The sequence below is a fragment of the Misgurnus anguillicaudatus genome, chromosome 19 (assembly GCF_027580225.2).
Source record: "Misgurnus anguillicaudatus chromosome 19, ASM2758022v2, whole genome shotgun sequence".
NCBI classification, from domain to species: domain Eukaryota; kingdom Metazoa; phylum Chordata; class Actinopteri; order Cypriniformes; family Cobitidae; genus Misgurnus; species Misgurnus anguillicaudatus.
Window position 1 is genome coordinate 41,560,582 of NC_073355.2, and position 15,469 is coordinate 41,576,050.

Genomic DNA, 15,469 nt, shown 5'->3' on the forward strand with positions numbered 1-15,469 from the left:
TGTAGTCTGTCCAATATCATTTCAATCCTTTCCTCTTAATAACCTGAAAAATGCGCCTGAAGTCTGGATTCATCATCATTATATTCATCAACCAAATAAAAAGTGGTTTAACAGAAAATCAGGAATATTCATCAATATTTTATTCACCATGAAACTTTCACCGGTTTGATTAAATTGCCAGTCTGACTCGTTTTTTTTTTTTTTGTGGATTATTGAAACAGGATCTGAGTGTTTATGTCTTTCAGTGTTAATGATGTTTTTATGTTTGTTTTTATCTTTATTGTTGCTCCAGCACAGTTAAAGTAGGCTAATGATTATACTTTTGTTTATTATAGAATAAATGCACCGTTGCCAACTTTTAGCCTAATAGCTGATTTAGTGTAAACTGGTCCATAAATTAAATATTTATCATACAACTCAAATATATAAAATAATTGCTTATATATCTCTCTTTTTTTAACCAACAAGGCTTGAAAAAACAGATGAGGTGAAGTTTGATGTGCCGTCAGTTGAAGTAATGAATAAAACGTAAAAACAGAAAGGGCAGAATTATTTCTCCCGTCGCAACCTATGAATATATTAGGCTAACACAGAATTATCAGTTTATTTTATTGGCTGCGTGACTTCCTTGTATATGGATTTTGGACATATTATGCCAGGAAGAGGCATTTGCCAGGGACAGGCCTATATGCCAATAATAGTGCCACGCATTTTTAAAGCAGTGAAATTATTCAATTCGTATACATTATTCACAATTATGCATGCTTGGAAGATCAACTAATTTTCTTTGGCCACACTGGAATTTGTCTGCATCGATTTGAAGGTGTTTGGGTGTGTTTTTCTTCATTTTAATTGATTTTACTGACGGCGACAAACTAACAGGCATGATTCTCTGGCGCTTTCCAGCTCGCTCATTTCCACCCGACTGCTGGCACGCTGCTGAGAGATGATGTCTTCTCTCTCTTTAAACATTAATATTGTTTAATAATAAAAAAATAAGAGGGTTTGTTTTTTAATTGAGCTGGCAGGGATTTTGGGCTTCTTTTTGGTCGGAATCGCGCAGGTGATGCGCCGCTGAGGATGTTTGGCACGAACATTCAGTAAGTTGCTAAACATTAAAAGGCTAGCTTACGTGTCAGTTCATTTGACCATTAAAGATGAATCGAGTCACATTTCTGGGATCTTTTGTGAGAAAATGATTTATGAATTTGATTTAGGCTATATGATTTATGAATTTTGAATGTTAGTGGAATAAACTGGTGACGGCAAACAGATACAAATCTGGAAACAATTACTACAATGTCTTTTCAAAATACTGTTTAATCCTTTGCGTCTAGTTTTTGCGCCCTCGAGTAGGCCTTGAATAGGCTAATTAATAAAACATTTACAAGTTACATTTTTGTAGTTTGTTTACGTTTGCCAGTTAACCTGACGCGTTAATAATTATTATAAAAATATATTTTACAACAGCTAACGGCGACCCATCTGATCAAACTTTAAATTCTCATCATTCAGCAAATTCTCATCATTCAGAATAGCATTCCGACATTAAAGGGATAGTTCACCCAAAAATAAAAAAATCTGTCATTATTTTCTCACTCGTATTTTGTTACAAACCCGTATACATTTCTTTGTTCTGATGAACACAAAGGAAGATATTTTGAGAAATGTTTGTAACCACAAATCCATGGACCCCATTCACTTCCACAGTCTGTATAGGAAAAAAAATGCTATTGAAGTAAATGGGGTCCACAAACGGTTTGGTTACAAACATTTCTCAAAATATCTTCCTTTGTGTTCATCAGAACAAATAAATTTATACAGGTTAGTAAATTTTTCATTTTTGGATAAACTATGCCTTTAAGACACATGCTATAGGGCATTAGTATTTACTCTAAACTATGGTAAAGTCCTAGATACTTAATAAATAATAATAAATATTAAAGTAGGCCTACAGTCTATACTATAAGTAAATACTGTAGTAGGCCTTATTTTTATTAGTTTATCAAATCACTACAGTATAGTTAATACTAAAGAATACATTAACAAAATGTAGTAATTATTACAGTACAATTTAGTTTTACATACTAGAGCAGGGGTCTCCAACATGGTGTCCGCCAAAGCACATTCTATTAATAGTCTCAAATGTAATGTTTATTTATTAATTTGTAATATTAGCTTGGCTTGGTTTACGTATAACATTTTAAACAATACTAAAACAAAAAAAAGTTTTAAGTACTATATCAAAAAGTAGCACTCCAGATTGTTTTATCCATTTTGGTAGCCCTTGTTCACAAAAAGGTTGGAGACCCCTGTAATAGAGCATTTACAACTAGTATATCAGAATAAATACAAATGATAAGTTTTTTTATATCTTATCTTAACATTTTATATTTCCATTATTTAAATATAGTTGTATAATTTTATTAAAAAAAAATATATATATATATATATATATATATATATATATATATATATAAAATTTCTTTGTATTGGCCTGTTTGTTATATGGAATAAGTGATTGTGTGTTTTAGGTTTTAGGGGGTGCACATGTTGATCATGTCCTCATTATCTCATACTCACACTGGTAGCACCAGAGGAAGCCATTAAGGCCAGTGTTTCAAACAGAGAGGGGATTGTTTGAAATAAAGGTGCTGCTTTTATTGAACAAATGCATTCATAAACAAATTCTGCTCTCCTCTGCTTGTGCGCTTCAATTAGCATCTTATTAGAGACCCCAAGCAGGTGCTGGGTTTGACACGTAGACTCCGCTTTGAAAGAGCAAACTCTAATGAAGAGTTATGGAGTGATGGGAGAGCGTTATCACCATACACTCTCTTCTTCTGTCATTTAACACATATTTGCATACGTTTGTTAATCCAGCATTTCAAAGTAATTCCCTTTTTTCTTGTTTTCTGTGGGAAGGGAAGTCATCAAAGCGATCAATAGTTGTCTGGCTGTTATTGACAGTGTTTCTGTGTTTGTTCTGTGTGTTATAAGATGTTTGATTCAGATATCGTATTCTGCGTCCGAATGAAATCTGTGTCTTCAGCATCTTTTGAAAATTTTCGAAAAGTAACCCTAATAACTTTTGTGAAGTTTTCACAAATTAAAGGTAGTTTAATTGCAATCGTTTTTTAATGCATATTGATTGGCAACCAACCAGTTTGCTTTTTTTAAAGGCTGATGGGCATGCCCGTATTTAGTCCAGTTTAGCACATTTTTTTTGCATAATATTTGTTCAACATTCTGATAAACAAAACTGTGCATTATTCATGGTCACGACTCACGTTTGTTGGTACATTTCAATACTGGCACAATGTCTCAGTTGGATACTTTTACAATTGTCTCATTGATGCTGATATCTATCTACACAGATGAGAGTTGCATTTCACCTCACCAAGACTTTTCTATAATAGTTGAATGAGGCCGAAAGCCCAGAAACTCCACCTGACTGTTATGTGAAAAATGTTTTGCGTAACGTGCTGCAAATCTTTATTCTTACGCCATACCAGACAGCTTAGTATAAGATGCTATCTCCTTTCCTTTGGCCTGTTTGTTCATTTCCTCGTGTTTGGTGTAGTAATAGACGAACGCAGCATATGTTTGTTTTAAATTAGAGATGCACACGGCAGCTTTCGGGGAGCGACGGGTTCGTGGTGCCCTCGCCTTTGTCTCGGGCGTTAAATCCACGAGCAGCTGCCGGCTGCAGGGTCTGCTGGGAGTTTTGGGGAGCTGCGTGCTTTCTCTCATCGCCCTGTGCCAAGGTGGCACCGCACAAGCCGGGAGAGGGGAGGGATCGGGTAGCCACGGCGATGGTGACCACGACTGTGACTTAAGAGGACGGTTGCCATGACGAGGCGGATGGGATGCTGAACTTTGCCTCGGTGGCAGATAGGAACTTGTCAAACGGGCAAATTGTGCACCGTCGGACTGGACGGCGTGCTCTCTCTCTTTCTCTCTCTGTCGTTCTCCCCCATCCCCCCTTTCCCCTCCCTTTCAGCTCTTCAAGCTAACGTATTGGCTGAGCTACAGGCATCTTGTTGCCAAATAGGTGGGCCCTACTCGCGTTGGCAAAGAATCAGGCAATAGTTAAGGAAGGAACGCGGAGAGGACGAGAGAGAGCGGGCGATCGAGGGAGAGAGAGAGAGAGTTGGAGAGAAAAGGAGTAAAAAAAGCAGACGCACTTGCGTTTGCCAGCGGTCCTGCGAGCTCGTCCAACATTGATTCGCTTCTCTTTTTTTCTATCCGTATTCTGTGCTTTGCATTAGCCAGCTCCCCCCGCTCCCCCACCCTTTTCGTCGCAGGAGTGTGTATGCATGTGTGCGTGGAGGCGCGTGTGCCTGCATGCGTTATGCGTGCGCCGCGTCTCTGAGTCTTCTACAGGACTCTGAGATCTGAGAAAACTCTCATTGCACTTTGCCAAGGATTTTTTCCGGCATTGTTTAGATTAATTTTTTTTTTTTTTTTTTTGGAACGTGCAAGTGTTTATTTTTAGCACAGGTTTTTATTCTCGTACTTTTTCACTTTTTTAATTAATATTTGTTTTTAGTTTCTTTTGCAATAATCACTTTGTCCTCTTATAATTTAGCAAAGCTAAAATATTTTGTAAGAAATCTGACGATCTTGAAATTCCCATCTTCCCGCCGGCAGTTGGAACTTCTCCAGCCTTCTTTCAATTTTACCCAACTTTTTGCCAATTCTCCGTCCGTGCCAAGCCAGCAGTTGTTGTTTCGGTGTGAGTGGCAAAGAACTGGTGCGGGTGGATTTTTTTCTATCCTGAACGGCGTGCCAAATTTATGATGAGAGTGCAAAATGGTAACTAGCAGCCTTTCTCTCTTTCTGCTCCTGTGTGTGGTTTGGTTTTCCTGGTGCTATCTTGCCTTCTCAATTGTTGAAATGTGAACATGCCTGGATTTCTGCTGCACGTCTGCAGCCCGCAGAGAGGATTTGATGGCAGGTCTTGAAGGAACGCAGTTTAACCGCGGTCTTGTTGTGGCGAGAGTTGGCGGAGAGGGTCTGGGGCACGGCGGCCCTGGCACGGGGGGACCGTGGCGCGGTTTAGGCTTTGTCACTGAACGTTGTGTGGTGAAGGTATTCTTGGATGGCTGAATGAGTCTTTGGTTGCTGTGGGGATCGCCAAGCTTTCCTTGGCCTGACTTGAGCTAAAGAATCTTCATTCTCTGAATGACAGACTTTGAGAATTCCTGTTCGCCGGATAAAAAAGTCCAAAAATGTTTGAACTGTTTTTAAAAAAATAGCCATCAGTCTAAGGATTTTTTGCGTGTTTGTTTTTAAATGTCTTCTTTTGTGAAGAATATTTAAATGGACAAATTAATAACTGATGGCTAATTACATTTTTGTTTACAAATTTTAATTTGGCAACAATTAACTAAATTGGTATTTTTATATATTTTAAAAAAAGAATAATAATTTTCCAAATCAGTAGTTTTGTTTTTGCCAGTAAAAATATCTAAACAAATACATTGATCTTGCTTTAAATGATAAGATTTTAAGACAAGGTTTTCAGATAATCTATCTCTGATTACATTTTTGTACCCAATTTTTGTACAAAATTTGGTAAGGTATATAAAAAAGATATAATTAAAGATAATTAAAGTAATGTTTTAATTCATAATCTAAATATATATTATCTAAAAAATAAGTCTTTATTTTTTAAAAAAATACATTGTTTTAACTTATCAGGAAATCCTCATAATTAACATGTTTTTTTTTGTGGCAAAGTTCCCATAAATCCTAAAGTTTCCTGAAATGTCTCTTTTTTTTCTTCCCCAACAGGATGAATTTCATCCCTTCATCGAGGCTTTGCTGCCACACGTCCGTGCGTTCTCCTACACCTGGTTCAACCTCCAGGCCCGCAAGCGCAAGTACTTCAAGAAGCACGAGAAACGCATGACGAAGGACGAGGAGCGCGCCGTCAAAGACGAGCTGCTGGGCGAGAAGCCCGAGATCAAGCAGAAGTGGGCGTCGCGTCTCCTCGCCAAACTCCGCAAAGACATCCGGCCGGAGTTCCGCGAGGACTTCGTGCTCACCATCACGGGGAAGAAGGCGCCGTGCTGCGTGCTCTCCAACCCCGACCAGAAGGGCAAGATCCGGCGGATCGACTGCCTGCGGCAGGCCGACAAGGTCTGGCGTCTGGACCTGGTGATGGTGATCCTGTTCAAGGGAAGCCCGCTAGAGAGCACAGACGGAGAACGCCTGGTGAAGTCCCCGCAGTGCTCCAACCACGGCCTGTGCGTCCAGCCGCACCACATCGGGGTGTCTGTCAAAGAGCTGGACCTGTACCTGGCCTACTTCGTACACTCGCCAGGTGAGTCAAACACACGCACTGGCACACACAATCTCGGGCCGGGTTTGGTTCCGGGCTGTGTTCCAAAAGTGTACATGAATGTACGCACATGCACTTTTTATAATGATGCTTTATTGTGTTTGTTTGTGTTGATGAGCTGGTGTGTGTGATTGCATTTAAGCTTGTGTGTATAAAAACTGCAAACGTGTGTGTGTGTGTCTGCTGCAAGCTTTGGTTGTCACACCGGCTGGGAGAAGGCCAACTGTCCCTGCCATAACACACAATTTGACACACACACACACACACACACACACACACACACACACACACACACACACACACACACACACACACACACACACACACACACACACACACGGTTCAGCTGCACTTTTACTGAAGCAGAGTATTCATATTTATTTTACTTTTATTTTTATTCATTACAATTTATGGTGTGCAATCAAAATAATTTTCTTAAATTTGATCATCTAACATTTTAAATACTGAACAAATAACATTAATAAAACTTAATAGTAAATAGCATTGCGATGAATGTCATTTTAAAATCCTGAGAGTTGTATAAGGAATACACAAAATTAATAATGCAATATACGATAACATGCTTAATAATGCGATATGCACTAAAAATTATAATTTGCTTAAAATCAAATTTTGAAAGTTTATAAATAAATTTAATTTATAATATTTTTTAAAACTAAAATTTATTAATTTTACATTTCTGAAAAAAGAAAGCATCTCGTTCTCACCATATCATATCTGCATTAACCTAAAATTTGACTATACGTAATGCAATCATTCATTTATTGCATGCAATTGAAATATGCACATTTGCAATATTTCAATAATTTAAATATACTGTTCACCCCCAGTTAAATTTTAATAAATGTGTATGATAAATATTTCATGCATAATATTGTATAAGTAAGAAGGAGGATGCAAGATGTGGATATTTAGTAATAATCCCACTGGTTTGTTTACAATGTCATATTTATGTATTTCGTTTTTTACGGTTTGTTTTACTTGTCATTTATTAGATTGACTATGTCTGTGGCAGTTTCTGGGCAAACTACACATTGGCACTCAGAAATATCACAGTTTTAGATTTGTAACTGTTTAAAGGAGTCTCGGTTATGTAGTCTCAATGCATAACAAGACAAAATTGGACTGTCGTGTTTTTGTTGTAACACCGAGCTATAATTCTGATAGTTGGCTCTGTGAGAGATTTTGTTGTCCATGTCGAGTCTTCCCAGCATTAGCCGGTTCCTTCCTGTTTAATGGTGCGCCGGGTCTCCTGCCGAATATCCTGCCTTAATCCGGATACTAGTACCCGGCCTGATGGCTTATATATCGTCAGTTTATGACACATGTTACTAAAACATTTGTTTGTTTATTATACACACAGACTGTACGAAGTTGTTCAGGTTTCGTAAAGATTATTTGCAAAATAATCTGCAATTTTAAACGGCTAGATGTAGTTCAAGAACGCCTGCCAAAAATCAGGCCTGGTTTTGATCATGTCATCTTTGAAAATCAGCGGTTCCAGCATTGGAACAACAAGGCATCCGGTGATATTTGCGCAAGGTGTCGATCATTGTGTTTGTGTAATCGGTTGCATTTAGCGTCTCGCTCCGCATTGACGGGATGCGTGTCGTATCGCCCCGTGGGTGCCGTTAATGACGTTAAACTGTAGCCGGCTGGAGCTCTGTACCTTCGAAACACGTGGATTAAATACCCCGGAGCGCGCTGCGTTAATTACACGCGTCTTCTCGCCGCACGCCGGCCACGTTAATGACGATGATTAATGAAACGTTGGAGTCTTCGAAAGAAAACGTCCCGCTCTGTGTTTGTCAAAATGATGAATGCTTTCTCCACAGTTAGTCATCTCTGGAGCTCATCTCATCATACGGCTTCCATTATCACATAGTCATGATAAAAACATGTGCTGCGTCGAACTCGCACGGCCGATTAAATGCCAAGTCCTGTAGTCAGACGGGCGGACGAGAAGAGCTATGAGAGACAGAGAGAGAGAGAGTCTGAAAGGCTGCCCGGGTTGAAAAGAGGAGCCACTAAGGGTGGCTTTTTTTCTTTCAAGAGGAAATAGATGTATATAGTTGAATGACAATAGACTCTTCAAGTCCAGTCAGGCGTTAAATCGCTTATTTCACAGCGATTCGTCTATTCAGAGTCGTCTCTTCGGCATTTCAGAGGTGTTAAAGATATCAGTGTTGCATTGAGTTTTAACATTGTGCGTTTCATTGTTAAATTTATCCCAGCGTTTTTTTTAACTGTTTTTTTTTACAATGCGCAAGTTTGGCAGTATTTTACCGCACAATACCACATGGATTCTTGTCATGCCAAGAATCGACATTTTTAGTCAAATATTTCACATAAATGCTGAGATAAAATTGTCTATGAAGATTGAAACTTGAAAAACGTTATTGTCTTTGTGCAAGCACATGTGTCAGCATCTATCGGTGCATTGTAAAATTAAAATTTCACACATATTTAGAGAAAAAATATGCAACAGTACTAAATAACAGTATAATATATAAACTGTATAGCGTATGAGTACAAATAATGTATAAAATTGCAGGTCAGCTGCAAACTCAACTTGGTGAGGATCCAAACAGGAAAAAAGACTGCAATGTATTAATGTAACTAAAAAACAACAACACAACATTCTCATTTTGGGATTCAGATATTGATGTTACATGGTAGTGCCTGACCGTCTGTCAGTGACGAAATCCAGCGAGAAATGTGATAAGGTTGCTGGAAGCCATCGGGGTTTTGGGCAGCAAGAAAATACTTCCGTTCCTTTTTGGCTGGCAAACAAGGTGAAGCGTCGTGTTGCGGACCGCTAACAGAACCCTGCTGCTGAGGCTTCGGTTTGGGCCGTAACCAGACCGACAGATCAGACGCGAGACCTCTCTGACCACTGACACGACGCTTTGGTCACCTTCACGGTTTCTGCTCGACGGTTTGATTTGGACCTGGATTTAATTTTGACCTTCTTTTAAATTGTGAAGGATTTATTCTGGCAGAATAAGAGTGTTGGGAGTGACAGGCCAGATCACTAAATAGTGTAGTTTGGATGGGATTCAGAAGCTGGGTTTCTGTGTTTGTTGTGTATTGTAGGTTGTGTTTATGTGTGCGTGTGTTTGTGCCGAGTGCAGATGGAGAAGTAAATGATTATAAATGCTGAAAAATAATGATTCATCTTGCTGCTATTTAGCTGTTTACACAAACATAAAATTACTTTTTTTTTAAAAATATATTTAAAAAGTGTACATTGATATATATATATATTTAAATATAAATTGATATAAATTTATATATATATATCAGATTTTGTTTCAAATTTATTTAGAAATTAAGAAAATGTGAATATAAAATCCAACTATATAAAATACTTAATATTAAAAATATTATATAACTGTTAACTCAGATCTTTACTGTTTATGTTGATTTATTTATGTCATATATTAAATACCTAATATAATACATAACATATCATGATTTCACAACATGGATATATTTTACTCACATTGTCATTTTCACATTTTGACAATTATTATTATGTATTCATACTTTATGTTTTAAAACATTATGAATTTGTATTTATTGGCATTTCATTCATGGTTTTATTTTAACAGCAAATATCTGATAATTTTAAAATGTCATGATTTAAACATTGTTTAAATGTGATTTTTTAAAATAATTTTATATATTTTTCAAAATTACTTTTATATTTTTTGCTTTAATGTGTGTAGGTAAGAAAGCATCTGGAAAAGCACATGTGTTAACAGAGTGTTAACAGAGAAAAGTTATGTGATGCTCGGATTGCTGTGATTTTTTTTACAGACAAATTTAACAAAACGTAAACCGAGTAAATGAAGCAGATTTAGCCCTTTACACCCTAAAAATGTGAAAATAATATTACTCTGGAAATTTAAATGTGTCAAGTTTCTATAAACAAGAACTAAAAAAACATAATCCTGCTTAACTATTGATAATAATAATAACAATATAATTTGCATTGTTGCACTGTAAAAAAATATATGCTGCAAGACGTTAAAACAACTTGGTTTTGCAAGTCATTTAAGTTTTGACCTATGATAAGTTGATATAACTTATAATAATAAGTTGAAATTGTATAACTTAATTTTTTTATTAAATATATGTTGATTTGACAAAAATGCTGTATTTTTTGCAGTGTGCATTTGTTAAAACAGAAAACACAGAACATTGGTCAGAGAATGAAAGCGGTGTTAAATGCCAAGATAAAAACAAAAGGCCGTCTGCGATGGGACTTCGACTGGTGTGTGTTTGGCAGAGCTGCTCAGATCTCAGCTTTTCAAATCATGGCACACGCTTTGCCAACATCTCTCTCTCTTTCCCATCCTCTCCTTCCATTTAATTCTCTTTCCTGCCCTGTTCTCTGCTTACGTCGTTCTCTTTCTCTCATCTCAGCGTCAAAACCCCATCGCCATCTTAACGCCTCACGGCGCCGACGGAAAAAAGCGACTACTTAAATAAAAATATCGATCTGCGAGACGCTGCGTTGTGATTCGTTGTATCCCCCCTATTTTTTGGAAGGTTTCTCTTGTAAATGATTCACAAATTGGCTACAGCAAATAATCCCGGTGCTATATGAAACAGCCATGTTCCAAAACAAAATGGAGAGTTTGGCAGACCTGATTTTGGCTGTCGGGCTTCTGCCTGCATACAGAGAGGGACGCATTAAAATGACGGTCCAATTGCTCATCCAGCTAATCGTGTTTTTTTTCACACAAAATTACTCTTTTTACCAAGGCGAGCCCCACCTGCCCTTCATCCGAACCGTCGCCAATAGAATTACGGTTTTAAAATTATGCTTTCCGACTTGTCGAAAATGTCACTTCAAAAAGTTGTCACTGTCTCGAGGGAAAGCTTGCATTAGTGCACTTTCCAGGTTTTACCAGATGAGTTACAGAGGTTGACATAAGGCCGCACAGGATTGTGTGTTTGTAAAGTATGTACATTTGTGGTGTGATGTCATTTATGTGTGTATGCTGTGATATGAGTGATACACTGGACAGCCTAATAGCAGCAGTCAGACTGAACGAATAATGATTGGAAAATGAGGGCTATTATTGAAGTTGAGTAAACAGCACAGGACTCTGGTGAAAAGACCTCATTCACCACAGCGCTGGAGTACACCGCTTTCTTCTCTTCGGGGGTCCTTCTGCGGCCCTCGGAGCGAGACAGAGAGAGAGCGAGAGAGAGAGAGAGAGACAGTTACAAAAAGTTTACCATGGTACACTAACAATACTACATCTACATGTGGTACTATAACAACGCAGTAACTTACACTTGAAGAATTTGGTTCCAAAACGCAATAAATCCATTTTGACTAATTTGGGTAAAAACGTGTTTTCTATACCAAGAAAGTGACAAGATAAAAACCACTATTTTCTGTTACAAACTTTCACATAGCATCTTTATAAAAACATAAAAATTCAAATCCATAATTTGATTTTCAAAGATTTATTATAAAAACTGATATTTTTTTCCACAAAATGCAATAAATCCAAGACGGGTTTTTTTTATGCTATAAATCTATTGAATCAATATATAAATGTGCATTCATCTTTACCATGTTATATTAATTTAGTTGACTAGTGGTATACACTGATTAAAAAAAAATGAACAATAATGGCATTAATAATCAAAACACTTACTTTGTCATATTATAAACACTGTCATTAGTCTCACACATACAGTCTTTACTGGTAATTTACTGGTAAATTGCCGTTAACAGATCATGTGTGAACAGAACCTTTCCGGTAAATCAGTGCTCCCAATTTACCAGTAAGACAGGTGGTAAGATTACCAGTAATTTACCGGTAAGCGCTATGTGTGAACGAAAATTATAGGATTACCGGCATTTAGAACGGACGACGTCAGACCGTGCTGACAGCTTCGGGCCAATCATAGCGCTTTAATACAGATGACGCGTTTACCTCCGCACTGTTTACGGACGTTTTCCACACACATGCTGCTTGAAAGTTGAGCACACCTGAAGTTTACGTCCACATTTCTTCACAAAAGTTGTTTAAAACAGCTTACCGCCGAATTGCCGACGTCCTTAGCACGCCCTCTGTGAAGCCTGTTGTTAAAAACGCATTTTCGGTATGACGTCGTCTCATTCAATGTTGTTTGGTCATGAGCAACTTCGCGACTGTTTACCACAGACATGAAAACAACAAAATACGGACCGTGGATATGAACGACGTGGATTGTTTACAAATACAACACTGAGCTCGCCGCGTGCTACAGGTACTTCCGCTTTCTCAACGAATTTACCGGTATTTTGATACTGATGTGTGAATGATGTCTTACTGGTAAAATAACAGCACATTTTTTTATTTACTGGTAAATTCATTCTGGTAAATTCATGGTAATTTACCAGAATTACTGTGTGAAAGAGGCTATTGCTGCGGTTATACTTGGGAAGTCGTCGCTGAACGTTTTTGACAGCGATCAGCTGTAAAATGTTTTGGTCCTGCTCGATTTTTGTTGCCTTCGCATAAAATAATGGAAAGTTTTTCATAAGATCCTCTGGGGTCAATGTGTTAGCATGACAGAAGCTTGATGCTGTCGGGAAAACAAGCAACAGCCGACATTTTTCCATCTCCCGAGTGCCTCTCGTGTAAATTATTAGATGTTGATGGCTTATGTTTCTTTCCCATCACAGAAAACCACCACAGGTTTATCAATGCCATCAAATTATTATTTTGTTTTTGTTTGTTTGTTGATCACAAAGTGCAGCCATTGTTGTTTTAAAATGTGTGGAATGGTGCGCTGTGATTGGTTGAGCGGATTTATTGCATTCTGCAGAGAAGAAGGACTGGCTTTTATTGTGTTTTGGGGAAAAAGGGAGAAAACATGGCAAAATAACACGGTGGATATTGGATTTTGCATAAAATTAAGAATGTACTTTTTAATACTGACCTGATACAATACTGATTTTGGCGGTAACTCATTTTTTTAAATAACATTTATCGCGTTTTGAAATCAAACTCTTAACTTGTAACCTACGTTTGTCATTTATACAAAGGTACAACGTTTCATTTATGGTCAATCCAGAAAGCCTGTTGCGAACCTCATCAGCCGCAAATCTTCAATCTATGCTTAAGCAAGTTACTGAACCACATGTGTGTGTGTGTTGATAGTTTTGTCCTGAAAGTATAGCTATATATTAGACAAACTTTGAAGGTGAAATGATTCACAAGGTTAATAATGTATTTAATGTAATTGCTAATTTTCTTGCAGGGTTCGGGTTATGAAATTAGAATAAACTGTTTATATTGTCTTTATTTAGCTAGGTAAAGAGTTTGCACATTTGTGTGGTGTGTGCGTGTGTGTTTATGAGAGGGAAAACACATCAGGGCAGCTCAGGGACGTGGAGTGTAAACTAGGTGCTAATGTTTCCTCTTGCCTGTTTTGTCAGTGCAAACGTTCTAATTAATGGGAATGGAATAAATAAATTAAGCTGTTATGTCTCTGCACAGCTGAGGAGAGAGAGAGAGAGAGAGAGAGAGAGAGAGAGAGAGAGAGAGAGAGAGCGAGCTGTGATTTTTCTCTTCTTCTTCCACTTATCATATTATGACCTATCAGCCCAGGCTTTGATTCAGAGGTTTAGTCAACACACACAAACAAAGCAGCTTTATTCTCTCGGCTTTATGAGGTATTCTTCTAACTAATAAAATCATTTTTCTTCATGTTCGAATTAATCGTGCATGTAATTAACTTTGTATAATGCATGTTCAAATACACACATGTATTTTATTCTCCCTTGTGCACAACACACAAAAGTGTGGGTAGGTCAGATACAAACCGGCTGTGTTCAGAATAATATACGTGACCACAAACCAGTTAAAAATAAATACGCTTTCCATTAATTTATGGTTTGTTAGGATATGACGATATTTGGCTGAGATGCAACTTTTGAAAATCTGGAATTTGGGGATGCAAAAAATTAAAATATATAAGGAACAGAATGTAAGAAATGTATATCAATTAATCATAAAATGGCCCTGATATGTCACTAGACATTAAGAAATCATTTTCATTTCAATACTTATATCACTGACAACAGTGGTCCAGCCAGGATATTGTCATTTAAAAAGTGGAGTTGCAGCCCTCAAATGATGTTTATGTTGTCATGTTGTGTATTGGCCACCAGTTGCGTGATTGCAGTACCAGTTTTAGCCACAAGTTTTGTGATTGCAATACCAGTTTTGGCCACAATCCTACATACTACTCCTTTAAATCAGCATTAAAGTTGTTCAAATTAAGTCCTTAGCCATGCATATTACTAATGATAATTACATTTTTGAAATATATTTACGGGAGGAAATTTACAAAATATTTTCATGAAACATGACCTTTACTTAATATCCTAATGATTTTTGTCATAAAAAAGCTTTTTTGTGCTACTCATGAATGGTTTTATGGTCCAGGGTCACATATTATAATCGGTGTTCGGGAAAGTTACTTTTAAAAGTAATGCATTACAATATTAAGTTACACCCAGAAAAGTAACTTTGTAAATTGCATTACTTTGTTACTTTTCATGGAACGTAATGCTTACGTTACTTTTTAGCTACTTTTGCGTTACTTTTCCTTGGCTGATGTTGGATCTCTTTCAGGACTTGCAGGTGTATTTTATGACTGAAAAGTTCTGCATTCAGAAATTGCATATTTCATCACAAAAATGTCGAACTCTGGCCTGCCATCTCAGTTTCTGACTCAAACTGTTCCCACACAGGTGTGTATGCATAGAGTGCATAATGTGACTACGTTTGGTTACTTTTTTATCGAATTAATTAAACTAAAAATGTAACTTGCATTACTTTTTTGAAAAATTAACTCAAATATTAATGTGTACATTTAAAAAGTACAAGCGTTACTTTACTCGTTACTTCAGAAATGTAATAGTAATGTATTACGTATCAGTATTACGTAATGCATGTTACATGTAATGTGTAACCCCCAACACTGATTATAATACTACTCTATATATATATAGGGCCCTATAATTTCCGCGATCACGGAATCGCGGACAGAATCGCGGAATTGGCTAATTAACACGGA

General features: G+C 37.3%; 1 protein-coding gene across 19 annotated transcripts in view; it reads left to right on the top strand.

Annotated features, from left to right (window-relative positions):
- Positions 1 to 15,469, top strand: part of LOC141351155 (nuclear factor 1 X-type-like) — a 185,643-nt gene that overhangs the window by 59,988 nt on the left and 110,186 nt on the right. For 17 of the 19 annotated variants that reach the window (XM_073857679.1, XM_073857678.1, XM_073857680.1 and 14 more), the window contains one exon: positions 5,800 to 6,331. In XM_073857679.1, coding sequence (XP_073713780.1) covers positions 5,800 to 6,331 — 532 coding nt within the window. Of the gene's footprint in view, positions 1 to 3,793; positions 4,819 to 4,895; positions 5,095 to 5,799; positions 6,332 to 15,469 lie in introns of those variants that run through there. The other 2 variants (XM_073857695.1, XM_073857689.1) reach the window with 2 other exon arrangements.